Genomic DNA, 21,130 nt, shown 5'->3' with positions numbered 1-21,130 from the left:
CTCCCCACCCTCCGCGTTCCGTCTCCCGCCGGAAGATGTCCGCTCCCCGCCGGGGGAGGCTGGGCCGGCGGCGGGCGGGGCGGGGCGGGCGGGACGGGGCGGTGCCGCGGCGGTGCCCGGCTGTGGGCGGGTTCCAGGCTCGGGCTCGCCGCCTCCGCCAGCGCCGGCACGTCGCTGACACCCTCGCGAGGTAAGCGGCCGCCGGCAGACCGGGGGGCGGGCGGGAGAGGGGGCGCTGAGGAAGTTGCTCTCCCCCGCACTCCCCCCACCGCCCCCGCGTCCCGCCGGGTCCCCTCACCCCCGGCTGCCCCGTGCCCGCTGCCCCCCGCGCCCCGCCCGGGGCCGAGAGCCCGGCGGCGGATCCTCCCCGGGCCTGCCCGCCGCTGTCGCGGGGGGAGCGGCCCGGCCGTGCCCAGTCGCGAGCGGGAGCCGTGGCGTGAGCCCGGCCTTATCCCGGCACCCCCGCCCTGCCCCCGCGGCCCCGGCCGGGATGGGGTCCCACCGCCAGGCCCTGCCCCGGCAGGGCTGTCACCGCGGGGCGCTGGGGCGGCTGACACCGGGCCACGCTTGGAGGCCTTCCCTTCCCTTCCCTTCCCTTCCCTTCCCTTCCCTTCCCTTCCCTTCCCTTCCCTTCCCTTCCCTTCCCTTCCCTTCCCTTCGTCCTGAGTTGTGCCGAAGGGGCTGCCAGGCGCTGCCGTGGCCCTCAGCCGGGACGGCTCAGGTTCGAGCCCCCCGCGCCCTGTCCGGCTGGTGGGCAGCCTGCCTCAGCCCCTGCTCCAAGGACTGGAAGCTGTGCGGCTCGCGTTTCTCTGTTTTGTTGGTTTGGATTTTTTGGGTTTGAGGTTTTTGTTTGCTCTGTTTTGTTTTCGGGGTTCCACCCCCGCCCCCCCCCCCCCCCCCCCCCCCGCCGTACATCTTGCACCAAACCATTCTTTGCTCGTGTTCTAGTTTGTTCCTGCACTTCTGTGTCTTCCCTGCTTTCCATAATCCGGCTTTTACTAGAGGGTGACTTCTCCAGGGCAGAGACTGCCGGTTCTGGAATGTCTGGAAAAGACTTTGCTCTGTTGTACAAAGTATTAGTAGGAAAGAAATTACCATTCAAGAGCTCTGTGGGAGGAGAGTGTATTTTTTAGTTGCCTGAGAAGGAGTACCAGCAAGGGAAGTTCTGTGCTTTCTGTTTTGTACTTGTAAGTCTTCCCCGAGTGTGACATGTCATGTCTGGAAAAAAACAAAGGAGGTCCAGGTGTATACAGTGTCATGATATTCTCAGATTCTGAGGGTCAGTGTTGTGCTCTAAGAGACCAAAGACCTGGTCAGCAACTAGGGCTGCTGTTTTCAGGAGGAGTGACCATATTGCATCTCTGACGGGTTTCCTTTGACTGGTGGAAGCCCATAGACTTGTGAGGTGTTGTGGAGCTCATGAGCTATTAGAATGTAGGCACGCAAATTCTACTTCTGCTCCTTAGAGAGAGACATGAAAATAGCACCACAAAAAGTGCTGTAAAAGATTGCTTTCCTGGGTAGAATTAAAAAAATATACCTCAAATACAGGCTGTTTATCATGTATTTTCTTTAAAGGAGAAGGTCAGAAGACAGTGCTGGTGTCTGGAATCTGTGTTTTTAATCAGCTTTTTAACAGAATTACCAGTTTTGCATGGTTAGAAATGCTTTCATAGGTGGAAAAATGAAAATGAGGTTAAGGACAATCTAAAGTCTAAAGAAAAGAAAAAGTACGGTTGCTTACTTCTTCCTGTTGAATAATGATGAGTTATTAAAAGGAGCTTAACATAAGTATCTTTCAAGTTGTTGTGGAAAGACATACATTTGTCAATACTGGAAGTTATACTTTAGTTGTAATGAACTGAAAGTGTCTGGTCTGTGTTACAAAATCGGTGAATTGTTCCTATTTGACCTTAAAAATATGTCAGATTTAACTTCAGATCAGTTAAGGTTTGAAAAGCAGTGTAGGTTTATAGAAACTTGTATATAATCTGTATGTCTGTCAGTGACAAAAATTGATAGGTAATTCTTGATTGAAAAAGGTGATGTGGAAGTTCTGACCACTGGGTCTTCCAGTAAACTTTATTTTATAAAGTTATTAGTAAAACTTTATAGAACAATTATTATCTCTGCCATAATACAATGACGGTGTCTTTGAATAAAGGAACTGAAAAGTTTCACAAGTCAGAAATGTATATGAAAGGGATGATCAGCCAAATCTGTGAAGATATTTTTATCAAGAATCTCTGTTAGCTTTCAGACTCTTGTGCCGAGTAACTCCTGCATTGTTAACATCATTTCAGTTCTCCTGAAAACATTGTCTTTAACTGCCCAAGGCAAATGTCTCTAATAATGCTACTCTTTAGGCTTTCCATCTCTGATTTGTAGCTGAAGTCATATTGGAAGGAACAGTTGTAGGTGGTTGCTGATGTCTGTAAAATTCTGTTGTAGCAGCCACAAAACTTGGTAACTGAGTCTAATGGATTTATTCCCTGTTGCTGTGAAGCACAGAATTGACAGCAGTCCCACGTATTTTGCCAGCTCTGAAAGAGAGCAGCACACTATTTTCTGAAAAAAGGTTGAAGACTGAGAAACTTCTTTTGAATTGTACTGTTGCTTGCCGCATTTCAGAAGGTAAAATAGTAGCGCTTAAGACACCGAAGTGCCAAAAATTGTTGGATATGGAAATAAAAAATAAAATTTATCTGTTGTTTTTTGGTTGGTTGTTGGTTTGTTTTTTGTTTTTGTTTTTTTTTTATTTCCTTATCAATGAAACTCTAAAGGTAAGCATTGTTTGAGGAGATGGAAGAGGGTGGGAATTCAGAATCTTGAGTAGGAAGTTCTGAAATGTCTACTGCATGAACATTTTCTGTTCTTCATAGGTGGCATGAAACATCCTGTTTGTAAGCATATGCATAAGGAATGCTCTTGTCACACCTTGATAAGTTACTTTGGCCTAAACATCGATTGCCTCTTGTAAAAACCTGTAAGTAAAATGAGTGTCATTTGATTTGAGATTGCTTTAATGATTTGCTTTCTGATTGCAGCATGATCTGGCTGTAAAAGGAAAATGAATATATAAAAATGAAAAGTTATGATATTTGGCAAAGAGTCTAAAAGCTGAGTTGCTTGTTTTTTTACAGAAATGGCAGCTCAGAAAAGGAAGTCTTCGTTAGTAGAACCTTCTGCTAAACGTCCAAAGCTGGACAAGAACAGCAAACCATCTTTGTCAAAGAAGGAAAAAGAAGTGTCAGATACAAAACATGGCTCAAATAAATCAAAGCCCAGTCAGTGTGCAGTGCAGGAGAAAGCTGTGCTCAAAACCTCTGTCAAACCAAACAGGTCAGTGACAAAAAAATTACATAATTCTGCACTATCTTGATAGACTACATTAGAGCAAAAACAGTCTAAGCAGAGGAAATCTGAGTTAAAGATACAGCAAATAGTTAAATAGTGCTAGAAGGGAGATCAGATTCAAATTGTTATGTTTGCTGTCTGCTACATGATTTTTCTCTGGAACTATCTAAGTGCCTTGAAATCCAGAAAGACCTCCTTCAAAAAAGTTTCTGAAGCAAAAATAAATCTAATATTATCTATCTGTATATATGTAACTTGTACTTCATTTGCAAGTCAGAAGCATCAGTGATTAACTGCTAGAAATGTTACAAAGTATTCATCTGAGGTTCATAGTTTAGTCTTGCCAGGCATAAAAAACATTAAATACAACACTTAAGAGTAACTAGGTGGAAGTGAACACCTTTTTGAGATAATTCTTGAGGAAATTCTTCCAGAAGTACCGAGAGTATAAGATCTGGTGTTTTAAAAAAAGAAAAGAAAGAGGTAGAGGAGGAATGAAAATAATCTTATGACAGATTCTACTTTCTGTATGTTGAAAAAAGTATTATTTGACTCTTTCAGTGATAACACCAATGAACCTGAAGTAGGAACACGCATGACTACAAGATCATCAGCACTCAACTCAAATAATAAAACAACACCTGGCAAAACAGTTCAACAGCAGCAACCTAAATCTGCAAAAAATAAGGAGGTATGCCAGAAAAAATCTGTGCAAGAAATTCCTAAGTCAAAATGCTTAATTGCACCAAACGAGCCAGTAATGAGGAGATCACAGAGACTGCAGCAGTTAACACATGTGCATGTTCCAGCAAGATCCCTGCGCAGCAGAGAAGTTAAAGAAGAAAAAGTTCCAGAAGTTAAGCACAGTAGCCAGGCAAAAAAACACGCTCACAGTGTTGCAGCAAAACCACTGAAATCTGCTGGAGGGAAAACGGAACAGAAAAACACAAAGATAAAGCCAAACAATACAAAGGAGGATAAAGAAGTACGTGTAGAAGTGACCAGCTCTCTGAAAGAGAAAAAGTGTAAAGCAGACAATAAAAAGGATAATTCCAGTAGCTTTCAACAAAATCTTCAAGGGTCCTCGTCATGTCCTGCTGAGGGTCTTCAGGAAGTCAAGAAAGACCAAACGGGCCCTGTGTCTCCTAATTCTAGCAACGCAAAGAAAGTGGAAACTGCTTCTCTTAAGCCAAATTCTACAGCATCTAAGGAAAAGCAACAAACACATCAGAACATAAAACCCAGTACAAAACCAAAAAATGCTTCACAGCCACCTGTAAGTGAGACAAATGTGGCTGATCAGCCAGAGAATGATGCAAAATCCAAAAGGGTGAGCATCCTTGAACTTTGTGAAGAAATTGCAGGTGAGATTGAGTCAGATACAGTAGAAGTGAGAAAAGATTCCCCTAATGCAGAGGATAGCAAAGCAGAAGAAAAGCACGATGACACACAGTTACAGCAAAGTGAAATGCTTACTCAGAAAGAACCCAGTCAAAGTCCTCAGTGCAAACGGTTTTTCCCTAGCAAAAAAGCAAAGCCTGTCAAATGCACTCTGAATGGTAGAAATAACTCCTCAAACAAAAACTCTAAATGGACCAAAATTAAGTTGCTGAAAGCTAGTAATGTGAAGCAAAGTAACTCAAATTTTCCAAATGTCCCCAAGCTTCCTTTTTTAAAAGATTTCCCTGAAGTTTCAGAGGCAAGTCAAATGGCTGCAGAAGCAGAGCTTTCAAAGGCACAAGGCAAGCTGTCAGCAAGACTCTTTGAGAATGAAAGTACAACTTGTGCACAGGAGAAATCACATCCTTCATCTGAAAGAGCTGAAGCTAAAGAAGTGACATTGGAAACAAAACAGCCCACAAGGAAAGGTGCAGAAAACGGTCTGTTGCCTAACTTGACAAAACATTTATGTGAGCCAAGACCTGATGAGGTAAGTTATTTTAATTATGGTGTATGGTGGGAGGGTGTTCTAAATCTATTCTGTTTTCTGAGAATCCCATGCTCAGAATTGTTTTAACAATGACTTTCTTTTACAGTAACTTAAAATTTTCAAATGTATTAGAGATTTACTGCTGTATTGTTATAGAGGGGTGATAGTAAGCTGAAAAATTAATTGATTCCACCTTCCTAGATTCTGTTGTTAACTAAATGTTGATCAATAAAATTTTGTGCTGAGCCAAAGGTTGTATGGATTCATATGGACACTTCAGCTTCTCTAGCTGTTTTGTTTTGCAAAGTTGTATTACACCTTTGGAGTAAATGAACTTGTTTTCTTCTCATTTCCTTGTCTGAATGTGTTTCTACTAGAATTTAGGATTTTAAGGATAACTGTGTTTTACAGAAAACATTTTACAAGCTTATATATAAAATGGAAAAGTTTTTTTTTAATTAATGTCACAAACTTCAATATAGACTAGCTAATAAGTTTCATTTTGTCTTAAACTGACGCTGTATTTAAAATTTTCATACTTAGTTCAATTAGTGGTTTTATTAATAGGTTAAAGGCATTGAATAATTTGGACATTTATAAATTTAATATTTTCTCTTTTGCTTAGAACTTCCGATTACATTTGGAATCAAGTCCAGAAAGTTCTCCAGTAAAGTGTGTTACAGCTCCTAGACCACCAAAACAGTTAAAAAAAGAACCCAGAGAAAGTGAACCTCAAGGTAACTGTCTACTACAGATTTCTGTACTTGATTTGATGAGTTCTGTGGGAAGGACAAGTCTCCCTTTAAGAGGAATGGTTCACAGAGTAAGGCATAGCTGGTGCAGAACTCAAGTTCGGGAGTTGGAACTTTTGACCAGGGGATTTTGTATTGCTTTGTGTCACACCCAGGGCCACTTGAGTAGCACTGAAATGTGCTTTCTTGTCAGGGCTGTGGAGTAGGAAAGAGGAGAAACCCAACCAAATTCTTTCCTTTTCCATGTAATAAAGTGGTAAAACTTGCATATTTCTTCTCTTGGCTTGGTTTTTGTTTTCTGCTTCATTTGAATAAGTATCTGCATTTGTTTCTTCTAAATTTTTCTATTTGATCTTAACCAAATTATTGACTGAGTGATCACTCCCTTGTTTTTATTATGTAGTCTTCATTTATCAGCAGGTGAAAGCAGTTTTGTCAAAGCATATGATGAGTGTGATGTGAATATTTTGACTGAAGTACATTTGACTAAGAAGTACTGTCAATAAATCACTAAGTTGTCTCTTTGTTATTTTTTTTCTGTTCTTAGTGGTGAGGGGTTTGTTGTGGGGTTTTCACGTATTTTTTAAATCTGAACCTTAGTTTGAGTGCACTGTTTTATTATTTAGCTTTACTAAATAGTTGGAGTTGTTACCTGTCGTAAGATAGTTTTGAAGGGTAACTACTCTTAATTTCTGTTACAGAATTAAAAAAAAATTTTGCTGTTTTTGATTGTTTCTTTTCCTTAAGTGTTGTAGAACATGTCTCAGATGGGGACATACTGTACATTTATGATTCTAATAAAATACAGACAGCTATTTATGTATGTATCAGTATAAACATATTTAAACTCCTGTGTAGTTTACTGCTGGCCTTGATTAGCTTATGGCAAACTGTCCTCCAGAACTGCTGTCAAAATGTTGGAGAAAAATGCCTTTTTTAAAATTATACTTGGAGAAACATGCACATACTGCCTCAAACGTGAATATTTTTTTTATTGGCCATGAACAGATTGCAAAATTGTTTTGAATGTGTTTTTTGAAAATCACTGTTTGTGTAACTCAAATTTCCTTTGCAACTGAAAACTTTATAATGAAGTTATAATTTTTGATTAATTGTAGATTTGGCTCCCACACAGTTGATGCAAACTTCAGTAACGAGTCAAACTTCTGAATCTGAGAACAGGTATGGTATTTCATACATTATGAAATTGCAGTAACCTTGCATGGATAGAGTTATGAGAGAATTTATAAAACAGTTTTCTCCCAGCTTCAGTTTTCAGCTTCAGATAAGTGACTTGTCTTTGTAAAAACAGACTTTCATTTTATCCCATTGTTTAGGGATGTTTTTACTTTGCTAAGAAAATAATGAAGATATTTGTAGCTGCACATTTATTTCAAAACTATTATTTAACAGAGTTGGAAAAACATTTATACTGGTCTCTTCCTCAAATCAGATGAGAACCAGGGAGTAGGGGAAGGATTTGCCACGTGATTTTCATGTACTGAATTATTTCACTTACGTCTGGAGTTTTTCTGCTCTTTGTACTATGGGAGTGTTGTACATGTGGATTTTTTTTAGGTGAGGAGGAGGGGGTTTAATTCAGAATTTTCTGATTGCTGTGAAATGAAGGTGTCAGCAGCCATTTTAAAAAGAAATAGTTCTTAGTACTAAAATTGTCTTACAGTTCAAGTTTGTATTTTAGCCTTAATGACATTGACTGTTACCGTTTTTGAGCACTTCTGTCATAGGCTCTGGCTTTAGTCAATTACAAGATAAGACAAAAATTTCTTTGTACCTGATACCTCGAGCAGCAGCAGTTGTCAGTGTGTTGTTACTGTTTTCTATATTCATAATGGGGACAAGAAGAAATGTTTCAGGTAATTTTCAATACATCTCTCTGAGGCCAGATGAACAATTCTGACTAACCAGACCTTTAGTACATGTTGAAAAACTCTACTACTATGGTACTTCACTGAAGACGGTTGGTAAGGTAGATGCAAACTAGTTAAATGAGTGGTTTAAAATGTATTGATAAGCACTGCAATAGCTTTGATTTTTTATATTTTTAGTCTCAACTGACAGATTTATGGTGTCTACTTAAATTTATTGCCTCTATTACCTAAACAAGATTATATTGCTTTACTATTATCTGGATCTATATTTTAATTCTGAGACCTTTCTTACCCTGCTTTCTATATGATATCCAAGATTTAAGCCATCATTCTTCCTGTGGTAATCTTGCCATTACATAGAGTAATCTGTTACCTGTGTGCATATCTACCATGTAAATCTCTTGAGGGCTTTGTAGGAAAAGGCACACCTTGAAGTAGTTACATAAGGCAAATTTTAGAGCACATGAGGGAAATAAAAAAAATGACTCCCGATTTAGCACAAAATGCTGTTTTAAAAATGTCTGGCAAAAGTTAATTTTTTAAAAAGCTCACTGGATTAACCTGCTGCCTGTGCTACAGGAGGTGCCCCAAGTAAGTTTGCTCAGAAACAGAAAAATATGTAAATACCTAGTTGAAGTATGTGTATTTTTGTGTGTGTTTTGCTTTGGCAATCTCTACGAGTTTTATCCAAACCTGGAATGAATACAGTTTTTTTTCCCTGAATATAGGAGCAAGCTCATAGAATAGTTTTGGTGATAGTTTATTGTATTTTCCAGTGTTTCTTTCAGCTGTGACAAGGGGAGGTTTAAACTGAGTAAGGTTGCAGTGCTACCGATGCATTTACTCCTTGGGTCTTCCTCCCTTCCCTGCCACCTGTTAGAAGAGAATAAGTTTTAGTTGTAGGGATTTGACATCTGATTTAGACTTGTGAGAATATACGTGCATGGTCTGCTTTAGTAGCCTGATGTATGATACCTAAATCTTACTTTGGCAATACATAGCATCAGGTGCCATTGGTCATGCTCTGAAAGTGCCTCTTTTAAATGCTGCTGTTAATGGTTGAGACTAACCTACCCACTTGATAATAATTTTTTATTTTTCAGAAACCAAAAAAAATCCACTTGTAATTAGGCTAGTTACAAACTGTGTTTCTTGATTAATCCTTTTTTTCCTTATATTTTCCATTTAAATTGCATGTTAAAATATACAGGACTGTTTTATTTAATTAATTTGGATTTGCATCTTGGTGAAGTTTGTACTAATCACAACGTTTTGAGTATCTAGCATGACGTGTATAAGCAGTTCCATTTTTAACATGAAATATATTTGTATTTCAAGGGCTCCATTGTCAAATCCTTCATTAGCATCAAAATGCAGTAACTTGCCATCATCTGAGGAATCTATTCAGAAACTAAAAGAAGCAGGAAAAGATGGTGATAAGCAGCTGATCACAGTAAGTAATACCATTTTAGTAAGGCTTAGAGCTTCTTGGAGAAATTATTTCTGCATTTGCAGTGCTGTGGTTTAACGTATTTGTCTAAAAATCATTACTTCTACATGCTACTTATCACCGTTGTAAATGACTTGTAAAAGTAGAACCTGTACTAGATTGCCACTCAGTGCTGATGGGAAAATGGTGTCAGCAAGCCTTAATGTTTAACATTTCTTGTTAAAAGAAATTTCTGCCATTTTAAAATAGAATAGTTTTTTATTGAAGATACGGAGGGAGAGTGAATACGCCTTTACTTATGTGTAAATTCTCACTATCTTAAGATTTCAGAATTATAGGGGGAGGTGCATATGGTAGGTTGTGTGCAGAATTAGTATCAACAGATTTGTTCCTGTGACATTAGAGTGTCCATTCTTCTGAGAGCAACTTAAAGATTTCCCAGTACATGCCCTTATTTTTACCATAGTATTTAAGCAGTAGTACCAGTTGGGTTATTTATTCTTACCCTTTTGACTATTAGCTACAAAATACAGGTTACAAGAAAACATGAAATGAGAAGGGAGTGACACAGTTGTTTTGGTGTCGTGTAGGGTCACACAGCCTGATTGTGAGACAGTTGGAGGTTTTGACCTTGGCTTGTGTTTTCAATAATGCACATGCCAGATAATCCTTGAGAAATGAACAGCTAGAGAGGGAGAGGAATCCAGGCCATTATGAAGGAAGGAGTTTTCTTATGAAATGATACCTCTAACATATATTATTGGAGGTGTTGCTAAGTTGTTCTTTTTTCATGTAATACATAGATTATACACATGTAAATATTAACTGAAATAGAACCAAATGAATTCTGAACACTCTGTTATATCCATACTGAAATATTTTAAAATCAGAGCTTCTAAGATCTAAAGTGATAAATATATCCTCCAGTTGTCTGATGTTATACAAATCTAAGCATGTGAATGCCCAGCCACAGGATAACTGAACTGTATCTAACATTTAAGAAGTATTTCAATTACTGTCTCTTTGAAATCCATTTTACCAACAGAATTTAAATGAATTATTAAACATCTTAACTACAGTAAAAGGGCTCTAAGAATATCCCTTTTAATTTCTGTGAAACTAACTTAATTTTTACTCATACAGTGATAGAACTTGGCTGAGAAGTTGCTAGAATCTTTGACATGAAGAAATACAGAACTTCCTGCTTGGCTACTGAAGAGGGCTTGTGTAGCTCTTGGCAGTGTTTATTATACAAAGAGGTTTTTTGCGAGTTACTGATTATTCTGGTAGTATCCTTCTATTCAGCTAGAATTAGGAGAGTAATTTTTTCTTCAGGTATACAGCAATAAAAGCTATTCACCAAGCAAAATTTTAAAGAAAGGTTCATTGATGAAGAACATTGGAGAAAATGAGGAAGAATGGGAGAGACTTGGTTTGTGGTTTTCTATGAGTATTTCTTGAAAATGCAAGTGGATATTTAATTTCTAAATGTGTAAGTAACAGCTTCACAATCTATTACATAGTTCAGCACTTCATACAAATCCAATTCACTTTGATTTCGTTGAGTTCAGAGTAGGCTTTTTATTGTGTGGAAAGGGCATTTTAATAATGCCTGTATTTCAGTTTACCAAGAGAACATTAGGTATTCGTCCATTATTCTTTTACCTTGGGGAAAACTGCTCTTTTGTCAAAACATGTAGAAGAACCCAAATATTAGTTAAGCCACTTTGTAAAATGCTGTCCTTGACCTTGGTTACAGTGGAGATGAGACATAGTTATGTTTAGAGTAGTTTGTGCCAGCTTCTAGAGGTGAAAAGTGGCTAAATTAACTTCTAAATTACTAGGCTTTCCTCCTACAAATACTCAAAAGATTTTGGATTAAATGCATATAATAAAATAAGGTACTTTTTGTAATTAACAGTTTTGCTTGCAAAACCATGGTGAGATTTTAAAATGTGGATTTTGAATGGCTGGGCTTATTTTTCTGTTGTTAGTAGTAATTATTTTCAAAGGTGTTTATGTAGTTCCATAATGATCCTGTGAGAACAGAAAAATGAGTGATACGGTTTAAAAACTGCTGAGGTTGAAATTTCTCCTATGTAGAAAGCAGTCTAACTAGGCAAGGTCAAATCTCTTAAATTAGCATTTATAGTGTCTAAAAAATTATAGTTAATAGCTAGAAATCATTTTTATTTCAAGTTTCTGGCATGTTGTATTAAGAGAAGCAGTTTCATTATTCTTTACCTTGAGCAAAGTTGGGAAGTCATGCTTTTATTCTTAGCAAGAGACATTTAATTAGTGCTTTGTTACACTTTTTAAAAAACACTAAACGCCTGAAAAATGCAATTTAGTTCTCTCCAAGTGAGGTCTGATTCTTTTGGAGATGTGTCAAGCCAGTCCATCGTAATGTAGGTACAGAATCCTTTTCTCATTTTGTAACCAAAGTTGAAAAACTAATTATTTATTTGACTAGTCACATAATGCAAAATTTTTGTTTTGCTGCTTTTATTATTTTGCAAGTGTGAGTTTGACTCTGTCCTTTTAAATTTTTTGGTAGTATCTGAGGCTCCGAGTCTGGAAAGTTACAGTATTGTCTGTTTATTCTAATCTTTTTGGTCCCTGAGCTATATTTAGAGAGGTGTTATGGTAAAACTGGGCTTTGTTTTTCACAATGTGCTTTGGGTTTTTTATATTTAATCGTTAAAGATGTATCTTAGCTTCTTTCTTCTCCCATATGGTTACTATAGTGAATAGATTAATTTTCTTTTTTTTCTCAAGTAATAATAATCTTTAACAAGCTTTAAGGCTGTTTGACTAACAGAAGTAAAATAACACAAATTCTGTTTGTAGAAGAAATACTTAATAGCTGCACTTGCACTGTTCTCTTTCCTAGTAACATCATCAAGTTATCTGGGCAGCTTTCAAACATAAAATTATCTCATTTTATAAAAGTACATCTAAGTCAAATGATGGGTTTGTTTCTGTTCAGATTTGCTTGCTGTCACACATCTTAAAAGGCAAGTCTCTTCAGAGCACAGAACTTAGCTGAGAACAGAAAAGCATCTAATGCTCCAAGACACTTCATAAAGCAAGCAGTGCCAGGAAGTAGTGGTGTTTGAAGTGATATGCAAAGACTTGGGTTCAGACTAGAGAGAGTATGATCTCTTTTAGGGGAAAGAAATTCCTCTCTTTTCTTTCCTCTCTCTTAGGGGAAAGAAATTAAGATTGAGGCTAAAAATTCATTGTGTTCCAAATCTGTGACTTGGTGTTTGGTGTAATAGTCTGCTGAATATTTGTGAACTTCAACCTCTTACACTTCATTTAAATGTTCAGTTGGTAGGTTGTCAGGTTGCATGAAGCACCATAGGAAGCTTTGTAGAGTAGTGCACTGAAATTGTTCTTTACTTCGCAATTACTTGAATGTGATTTGAAAATATGAGAACTTGAGCATGAAATCATCTGTTCCTTTAAATTCTGAAATGGAAAGAAATACAAATGCACAAAGCATGTGTTCTCAGTTTTCATCAAATGAGAGATGCTGTACAAGCAAGACAAGGAAAGTCAGTTGTTTTTGTCTTGTAAAAATTCTGCTTGCCTGTCAGACCTAGGACAAAACTTTGACCATAAAAATAAGAATTGATAAAAGCATTAATGCTACAAAGAAATCTCCTAAATTATTACCTATGAAGCACAGGGATACTTGTTCTGTTTTGAGGTTTGTTCCTTTGAATTTGACTAGTTTGAAAATAAATTAGCAGTTTTAGGAAGGAACATATAAAATGAATGAACAGTGAAAACAAATCACTGAAGTGATAGAGGGATAGGTTTGAGTTACACGGACTTTTTTAGCTCTGAGTTAATGCCTGGATGCCAGCAAATGTGATTAAATGTAGTTGACCCTTATAAGTATCAGCAAGTGCATGGATCAGGATTGCTTCATGGAAAGTGTTTTTGATTCTGAGGTTTGAGTTGGTGCTACATGTGGATGTGATATGCATGCTAATCCAGTCTACGCATTTGGATATCATGCTTGAATTTTTTTTCCTTACATATATATATTGATTGAAGTTGAGCATAGTTTCCTGCTTGACTGAAATAGGTTATATATGAAAAAAATATTTTTCTTTAAGGAGAAAATACAGCCCTTAGTGGAAATAAGAAATGTAAGAGTAATTTCTTATAAGAAGAATTTCTGAAGAAACTTGCATAGCAATCATTTGAAGTTGCTGTTTTCTTCCCTGAACTTGTATAGTCTGGTTAGGCAATTTCTCTGAAGATTCAGAGAATGGCTTTTATGCAATCTTTAATTGTTCTCATTAGCTAAGTACTGCCTCTCTCCTGTCCTCTTAGCCCAGAGAAAGCGAGACACTGAGTACTTCATAAGCCAAAAGGAGGGATTTTGTTAGTTGTGAGTAGGTTTTTGTCCTTCCACACAAATGGTGCTCTCTTCTTACAGGGATAGTATGCTCTCTTATTATCACTTCTTCCCATTTCTTCTCCTCTGCAGCAACCCAGCTTTGTCTTGCAAATTCAGGTGGGCTGTTCTTGGTGTCCTTTGTCCTGAAGGGAGGTGAGAATGCTTTGTAACATTAGCTGGGAGCCGCTACAGGAATTCGGGCACCGGGGCTGCTAACACTGCTGTGGGTTAACCCTGGCAGGCAGCTAAGCACCATGCAGCTGTTCCCTCATTGGCCCCAAGTAGGATGGGGAAAAACAGTTTCATAGGTAAAGCAAAAGCTGTGCGTGCAAGCAAAACAAAATAAGGAATTCATTCACTGCTGTTTGTCAGCTTGCTGATGTTCAGTCTTCTCTTCATCATGTGTAACTATTAGGAAGACAAATGCCATTAATTCCAAACATCCTTCCTGTCCTCCCTCTTTCCCCAGCTCTTACTGCTTGGCAGGATGCCTGATGGCATGGGATACCCCTCTGGTCAGGTGGGATCTGCCGGTCTTGGCTCTGTCACCTCCCAACTTCTTGGCACCCCCATCCTCCTCACACAGCAGTGTGAGAAATGGAAAAGGCCTTGAGTGCTGTGTAAGCACTGTGCAGCAGTAGCTAAAACATCCCTGTGTTATCAGCCCTGTTTTGGTCACAGATCTAATACACAGCTCCATAGCAGTTGCTGTGAAGGAAATTAACCTTATCCAAGCCAAAACCTGTGCTCATCAGAACACTTCCTGTAATGTTCCTGCTTAATTCTTTTGTATGAGTTCAGAATGGATTACCTGTCCATCGTAAATATTGCACAGATTTATTTTCTTACTTTATATTGCTTTTCGTATTGCTTTAGCCAACAACCAGTGAAAAGATAATTTCATGATGGATAATGACCCTCCATTTTAATTTTTCAAATATGTTAACGAAAATTAGATGTATCACGGCTCTGAAAGCTTCAAGTTGATTTATATCCTTTTGTTAAAATAGCTTTGTAGGAAGATGGGCACTGGTGATGGGTTGGGATTTTTTGGGTTTTTTTTTCTTGGTTGGTTGGGGTTTTTTCTTCAAAATGAAGACTGGATTTTATTCTGAGTTGGGACATGTCTTGTGATCTTCCTGGTCAGCAAGGGGATCTATCCATCGGTTTCAGTCATGAATGCATCTTTCACTGAAATAACATTCTTTGACCTTCTAATTTACTGCAGAGAGCCCCAAAATCTTTGTGTTGTTTCTTCCTGCATTTCTTGTATTTCCTTTCCAGCCTGCCCATTTCTCTGGCTAGGCTTTATTCTTTGTTCTGTGAAAAGGCAAGAGGAAAAAACAGTTTTCCTCTAAATAGTACTAGGTAATCAAGAAGGAGGTGACCCAGTCTGTGACTGAAGAGACCGAAAAGAAAGGAAGAAAAAAAAAAGGCCCCTTTTCATCTCCTACAGAGGCACCAAATGCCTTTTTTGCTTGCAGGGTTCCTTATTGCACATATGGAGGATCAGCAGACATGCATCTTCTCAAAGAAGATATTGGTAAGACTTTTCTTTCTGTCTAACACCGAATTAAGAAACCTTCTGATGTTAAGGCAGTATTGTCTCAATGTTCTGTTACAGTTAGCCTGTAATAGAACAGTGGATATCCTGTACTTCAGGATTGCCTGAGATGCTGGAATTCTTAATTGCCATGTGCATGTGCAGAATTTGCTTAGGAAGTAAAAGTATTTTTTCTCTTCATCGTTGTTTAGAAAACTGAGTTGTAAATGGAATGACAACATTTTTTTACTGCCTGAAAACCCACATTTTCCTGAGTATCGTTGCTCTGAAAAACATTAAGTTCTGAGAGTCAAACCTCTTGCATATTTTTCTAGTTGCGACAAGTCAGTACTTTATTTGTTGGTATCTGATGCTTGCTGAGAAGATTTCACCCTCCACTTTCAAGTCCCTGTTATATTTACTCTCATACATAGTACAGAAGGTGCTGCTAGGTTATTGGGGTTTGGGTTTTTTTGTTTTGATTCTGGTTTTGTTTTGTTTGGGGTTTTTTGTTTGGTTTGGTTTTTTGTGGGTTTTTTTTTAGTTGTTTCATTTTGGTTTTTGGCTGGTTGTTGTTGTTAATCTCTTCCCATTAGGAAGGTCTGGCAAGCTTTAATGCAGTATTATGATTTGGGAGCACTTCTTTCCTCTGGATGCATGTCCTTTCCACTTTTGCTTATGCAATGACATCACTTTAAAAATAGTCATCCTGTAGATATTTTGTTGAAGTACAAACATGTATTCATCATAATTCCTGACTTTATTTTTCATGTCTTTATTTGTTGTTGCAGTCTGTGTTGGATTTTAAACTTACCTGCATTTAATTTTTGCCCAAAGCATTATGTCCTGTGCTGTGGCTTTGAAATAGTACTTCAGTTATACAGAAATCTTCTTCCTTGTCTTCAGGAGACTGTGAAATATTTCCTAAAGGCTATAGTCCACAGTTATTAGGGCTACACAGTTTATAAGATTGCTTTAGATACTACAATGTGTGTTTTTCTGATAATTTATGAAACAGGGTTTTCATATTAACCTCTGTGGGTAGCCCATTGATACAACTGAATGTGTGTAAAATAGTAATATCAGTGGAATCCTTAAAAAAATCCAAACAAAAAAATCTTCCCCTGCAAAACTCAAAGCCACTGATACCAGCAACATCTGAGAAAGTCTGACTGTAAAATACAATATGGCAGTACTATTCCAGGGAACTAATCTGTTCCTGGAAAAACAGCATTTGTATTTGCAAGGCAAGATGGGATGAGCTAGGGAGCTGGACAGCTTTGAGGATGTCCTTGCCTTGAGTTTTCTAAAGATTGCTTCCTGCATAATTAGGGTTTCTTTGGTTTGAGATTTTTTTGATAGTAAACTTACAGGTTTGTTTCATACCTTTAGCTTCTTGATGATTTGAACAGAAATTGTCATGAGACTTAATGCAGTACCAATACTTAAGACTTGCTTTATGTAGCTGATTTTCTAATTTAAGTGGTGGGGGGTTTTTTGACATATATTCCAAGCATCAAAATACAATTCCTTTTCACTTATCCTACTCAAGGTGTAGGGGATATGTTCTCCATCTTCAAGATAGGATTATTAAATCTGGTTGAGTGGGTTCGTCTTCAGATGGTCAGCTGCACTGCCTTTTTCATCTTTCTTGTATTAACCCTTGAAATGCAGTGTCTTTTGGTGGCTACTTTAGTTTTGGTGGGTGCTTTGTTTTGTTGCTTTAAAGGAAATCTGCAAGTGAAATAAAATACGTTTGGTTCTATTTTTGGACTTTTAGAAAGCTCATCTTATTCTGACTTGACACATCTAACCTCAGGGTTCATCTCTCCCTTTTCCTTCAGAAGCATAGTGTACTCCTGTTTCTCCTTCTGTATGTGGTAGTGATCTGTACATTGATGTTTGGTTAAAGCAATCACTTCCCAGATCCAGCTTCTTTCTTTTGGCTGAGTTCCATAGATGTGCTCCTAAGGAGATGTTCAACTCTGAATTTGTCTGGCCTGTTGTGCCTTTATACCTACACTTTAGATGTGTATTAATGTCTCTTGGAAATAAGTTGCTGTTGTGTGGAGAATTGAACTGTTGTATAGCTTGTAGATGTGTCTTTGAAGATGGAAGGAATAAGAAATGTTTTGTAAACACTTCTGTGTTGCAAAATGCTTTCTTCTGTAAAATAGGGGGTTTTTTTACTATGAATATTTTCAGCTCTTAGAAAAAAAAAAATGAAGTTCATGTGATCTGTTTCCTTGCAAATTGTGCACACAGGTCAGTTTAATGTTAAAATCATTCTCAAATCTTTTTTTGCTTATGTAGTGTACTGGTTTAGAGTATACAGTAAGTTCCTGTTCCTCTATTGCTTGTGATGTATTTGAAAATAAATTAAAAGTGACATTTATTGCTGCTTACATAAGCTCAATTTCCAGATGTAGTTAAAGAGGAAAAAAAAGTAGTTGAGCATTAAGCTGTAACTTAAACATGCCTTTTTTGGCTAAAGATTTTATTCTAACTGGTATTCTCTTGCTCTTTGCAAAAGGCAGCCCCAGCACCTGATACTTCACCCTTTATTAGGCACTGATTCCAAAATCTGAGCATGTTTCCAGATTAGTAACACTTTCAATGAATAAACATAAAGCAGTAGGTATTGAGCAGTGCCCTGAGTTTGGTGATGGTTGCATGTAGAGTAGCAGGAGAACCTATAAGGTCATGAGTGGTATGATTTTCCATTTGCAGTGTAGTTGCTATGCAGTGTCTCAAAAATTGCTTTGAAATACTTGATTTTCGTTAAAAACAAACAAAGGTAGTGATCAGCTGTTGCAGACATATTGCTGATCTTAGTAATTATTTCCATAACTTTCATTTTTTATGATAAGCTTCCAGACTTTCAGGAAAATGGCTCATCTGTCGCCTACCTGAAAGCAGCTCACAACCAAAAACAGGCAGCAGCAGAAGTGTAGGGAAAACCAAGTAGTGTGGGAATTTTCTTTGTGGAAAATGTTTATATCTTGGCAGATGGTGAAATGAAGGAAGAAATCCCTGTTCTTTGTATGTCTTAGAATAGAAGTAATTTGTTAAAAAGTAATGAGGGTGGAGCTACTATTCTTAAGGTAGAGTTTGCCTTGTGATTGATGCCTGTGCCTTTTAAGGGTATATAGGTTGTTGAAAGATGAAATTCTAAATTCTGTGTTTATTTTTTCTCCTGTTTGACCCCATTTTAATCTTTGTGTTGAGTTTCCAGGAGATATGCTATTAGGAGGGATACCTGATTCAATGAAATTTCTGTTTAACTGTATTTACTGTGCAAGGAATTGATAAGTTCCTGCTTTGTGGGTTATTGGTTTGGTTTTGTTGGTTTTTTTTTATAGGATGGAGTACAGAAGAGATTTGGTGCTATTTCCTGTAATATTTGTGGAATGCTTTACACTGTGTCAAATCCAGAGGATGAAACCCAACATCTGTTATTCCACAACCAGTTCATAAGTGCTGTTAAATATGTGGTAAGAAAACCTTCTCTTTTGAAAGACATAAGCAGTATCTTTTGTTTGCTTTGTACTAGTTACAATTCATGTTATATTAAGTTGTGTTTTAATAAATTATTATCACAGTAGGCCATAAATCATCCACTTTGGGAAATAAATGTTTTTAAGAACCATGGTAGACAGGTTATATATTATGTATAAAAACAGTTAGTACAATAATGGTGTTTCATTGCCATATTATTACTTCTGCTACAATTACCTGATCTTGGGGATGTGTGAGGGTAGTGATTGCAAAACAAAGGAATGTCACTGTTCTAAAAGTATTAAATACAGGTTTCTCTACAGCTGATGTTCGCAGCAGCAGTGACTTAATAGTCAGATGAAGGGCTGACTGCCCTGTTTTTTTAAGTGTATGATCTTAGAAGACTTAGAAATTACTTTTCCATTAATTATGTGTAATTTGAGGAGACACTGCCTAAGAATTCAACTGATACAATTTCATAGCATATTGAAGCTAGACTGAATTTACGAGAATGTGATCTTTATAATACGTATTTGAAAATTTCATTATATATGCTGTCTCTGAGTATCTCATTAAATCTCAGATTTGAAAAATTCTGCATAATTTCAAGTATATTGTAAAATCAGCTACTTCACACTAGCTGATATTACAAGACAGAGGAAATGCCTGTTCACATGTCTGAAATCCAGAACAGAATCCACAAAGTCTGTTTTCTTATCATACATGTTACCTTCAGTACTCTACACTCGAGTAGATAAGACCTCCAGGATAACTGAACTGAGGCCACCTATTTGTTTGATGTAGGCGCCAAATGGCTCTTGGGCTGCTCTTAGATCTCAAGCACACTTTTATCCCACTGTTTGCAGATATAAAGATATAGCTTCATCCCTAAAGTGTTTGAGTGTCTCTAGTGAATAGTTCTGGTATTTATTCTGTCCTTGGTTAGTTTTGCCAAATAATCTGGACATCTGGAAAGATCTCTTCTGATTCACGTTAGGAGCATTGTCGGGTGGGACTGGGCAGAAATTGTGATGGGACTCAGTACATTATAATGGCAGCATAAAACAGTTTCCCCATTGTATTCCTGCTTGTCCTCCCTCTCCCCACCCAAGTACTTTCAGATCTTGAATGTTACCAAAGATGTAAACATTATTCGCAGAGGATGATGTTTAGTTCTTTTGGACAGAAGCTCTTTGGCACATGAGTTCAGTAGCTTCATGTAGGTAAGAAGCTGTACTGAAGTTTTGGGTGTTTTGGAAGTTGAAAGAGCTGAAATCTCACACTTGGGTGTATGTCTAGGATAGCTACATAATTAACATGAAAGTGAATGAGCAGACTTAAACCAGTCATAAATAATTTCATACAGAGTTAGGTATACTTTTAATTTTAAAAAAGCTTTCCCTATTGTTTTCTCATTTGCTAGCCATCTTCTTAAAACTTCCAACAATGTGTACTCAAGTAAATTATTTGTATAGTCAGTTCAATGAGTAAAGAGTTGTCTCTCTGTAATCTTTTGAGACTTTCATTGTATTTTATGACATTGTAGACGATTGTAGAACCATGGAGCCATAATTTAGATGGTTATTCTGGAATGGAAACTATAGAATAAGAGGTGAAAGAAGAACTCTGAGGAGTTTTCAAATTCCTCTCTGTTTTTTTTTTCCCTCTTAACAATCTTAACATGGTTTTCTGCATGGCTGAGTAACTTTTGCCATTCTAAATAGATGAGTTTTTACCACTAGTCATTTGATCTGGAGTCACTGGTTCTTGGTTGATAGTATTGTGACAGAAACATTCTCACCTCCTCTTAGAAAATAACTTCAATTTAAGATAAGCCTTCTTGGCAGCGAATTAGTACACCAAGTGACTACTTGTTAATTCTTAGTCATCCAGAAATACTGGAATGATTGCTAATTTTCCTGGTTTTGCTAGGAGGTTTTTAGTGGGGATTGTTGGGAGGATGGTTTCTGGATATTTGTATGTAGTTACTGCATTGAAATTTTAACTGTCTTCCTTGCCCTGACAATGTTAACTGGATAGTGGCATCAGGGGATTAAAAAAATGTACTAGGGAAAGTCCTGGTAACTCCTTGGTTAGACTTGCTGGTCCAGGAACACCTGGTCTCAGTGACCTTGTTTTTAGCTCTCCAGACACTCCTTATAAGTAGTTAACATGTTTGGCTTTACCTGTGATCCAGAGGCCATTCTAAGAGATTTTATAAGCATTTGTCATTCTCTTGTCATTCACATTCTCCATGCCATATGATGAGGTCCCAGTCTGACTGGAGAAAA

The 21,130-nt window shown here is 37.7% G+C and overlaps 1 protein-coding gene across 3 annotated transcripts in view; it reads left to right on the top strand.

Annotated features, from left to right (window-relative positions):
• The first annotated feature begins 78 nt into the window (after positions 1-78).
• Positions 79-21,130, top strand: part of ESCO1 (establishment of sister chromatid cohesion N-acetyltransferase 1) — a 33,087-nt gene continuing 12,035 nt past the window's right edge. For 2 of the 3 annotated variants that reach the window (XR_010369413.1, XM_064434980.1), the window contains exons 1-8: positions 79-190; positions 2,883-2,986; positions 3,144-3,342; positions 3,919-5,287; positions 5,913-6,024; positions 7,158-7,221; positions 9,270-9,384; positions 18,704-18,835. Coding sequence is in view for 2 of the 3 variants with exons in the window: in XM_064434980.1 (XP_064291050.1) it covers positions 3,146-3,342; positions 3,919-5,287; positions 5,913-6,024; positions 7,158-7,221; positions 9,270-9,384; positions 18,704-18,835 (1,989 nt within the window). In the remaining variant the exon portion in view is untranslated. The remainder of the gene's footprint in view (positions 191-2,882; positions 2,987-3,143; positions 3,343-3,918; positions 5,288-5,912; positions 6,025-7,157; positions 7,222-9,269; positions 9,385-18,703; positions 18,836-21,130) is intronic. The other variant, XM_064434986.1, reaches the window with a different exon arrangement.

The sequence above is a fragment of the Passer domesticus genome, chromosome 1 (assembly GCF_036417665.1).
Source record: "Passer domesticus isolate bPasDom1 chromosome 1, bPasDom1.hap1, whole genome shotgun sequence".
Lineage (NCBI taxonomy): Eukaryota > Metazoa > Chordata > Aves > Passeriformes > Passeridae > Passer > Passer domesticus.
The sequence above is the reverse complement of the archived record's forward strand: the minus strand, read 5'-3'. Positions and strand labels throughout refer to the sequence as shown.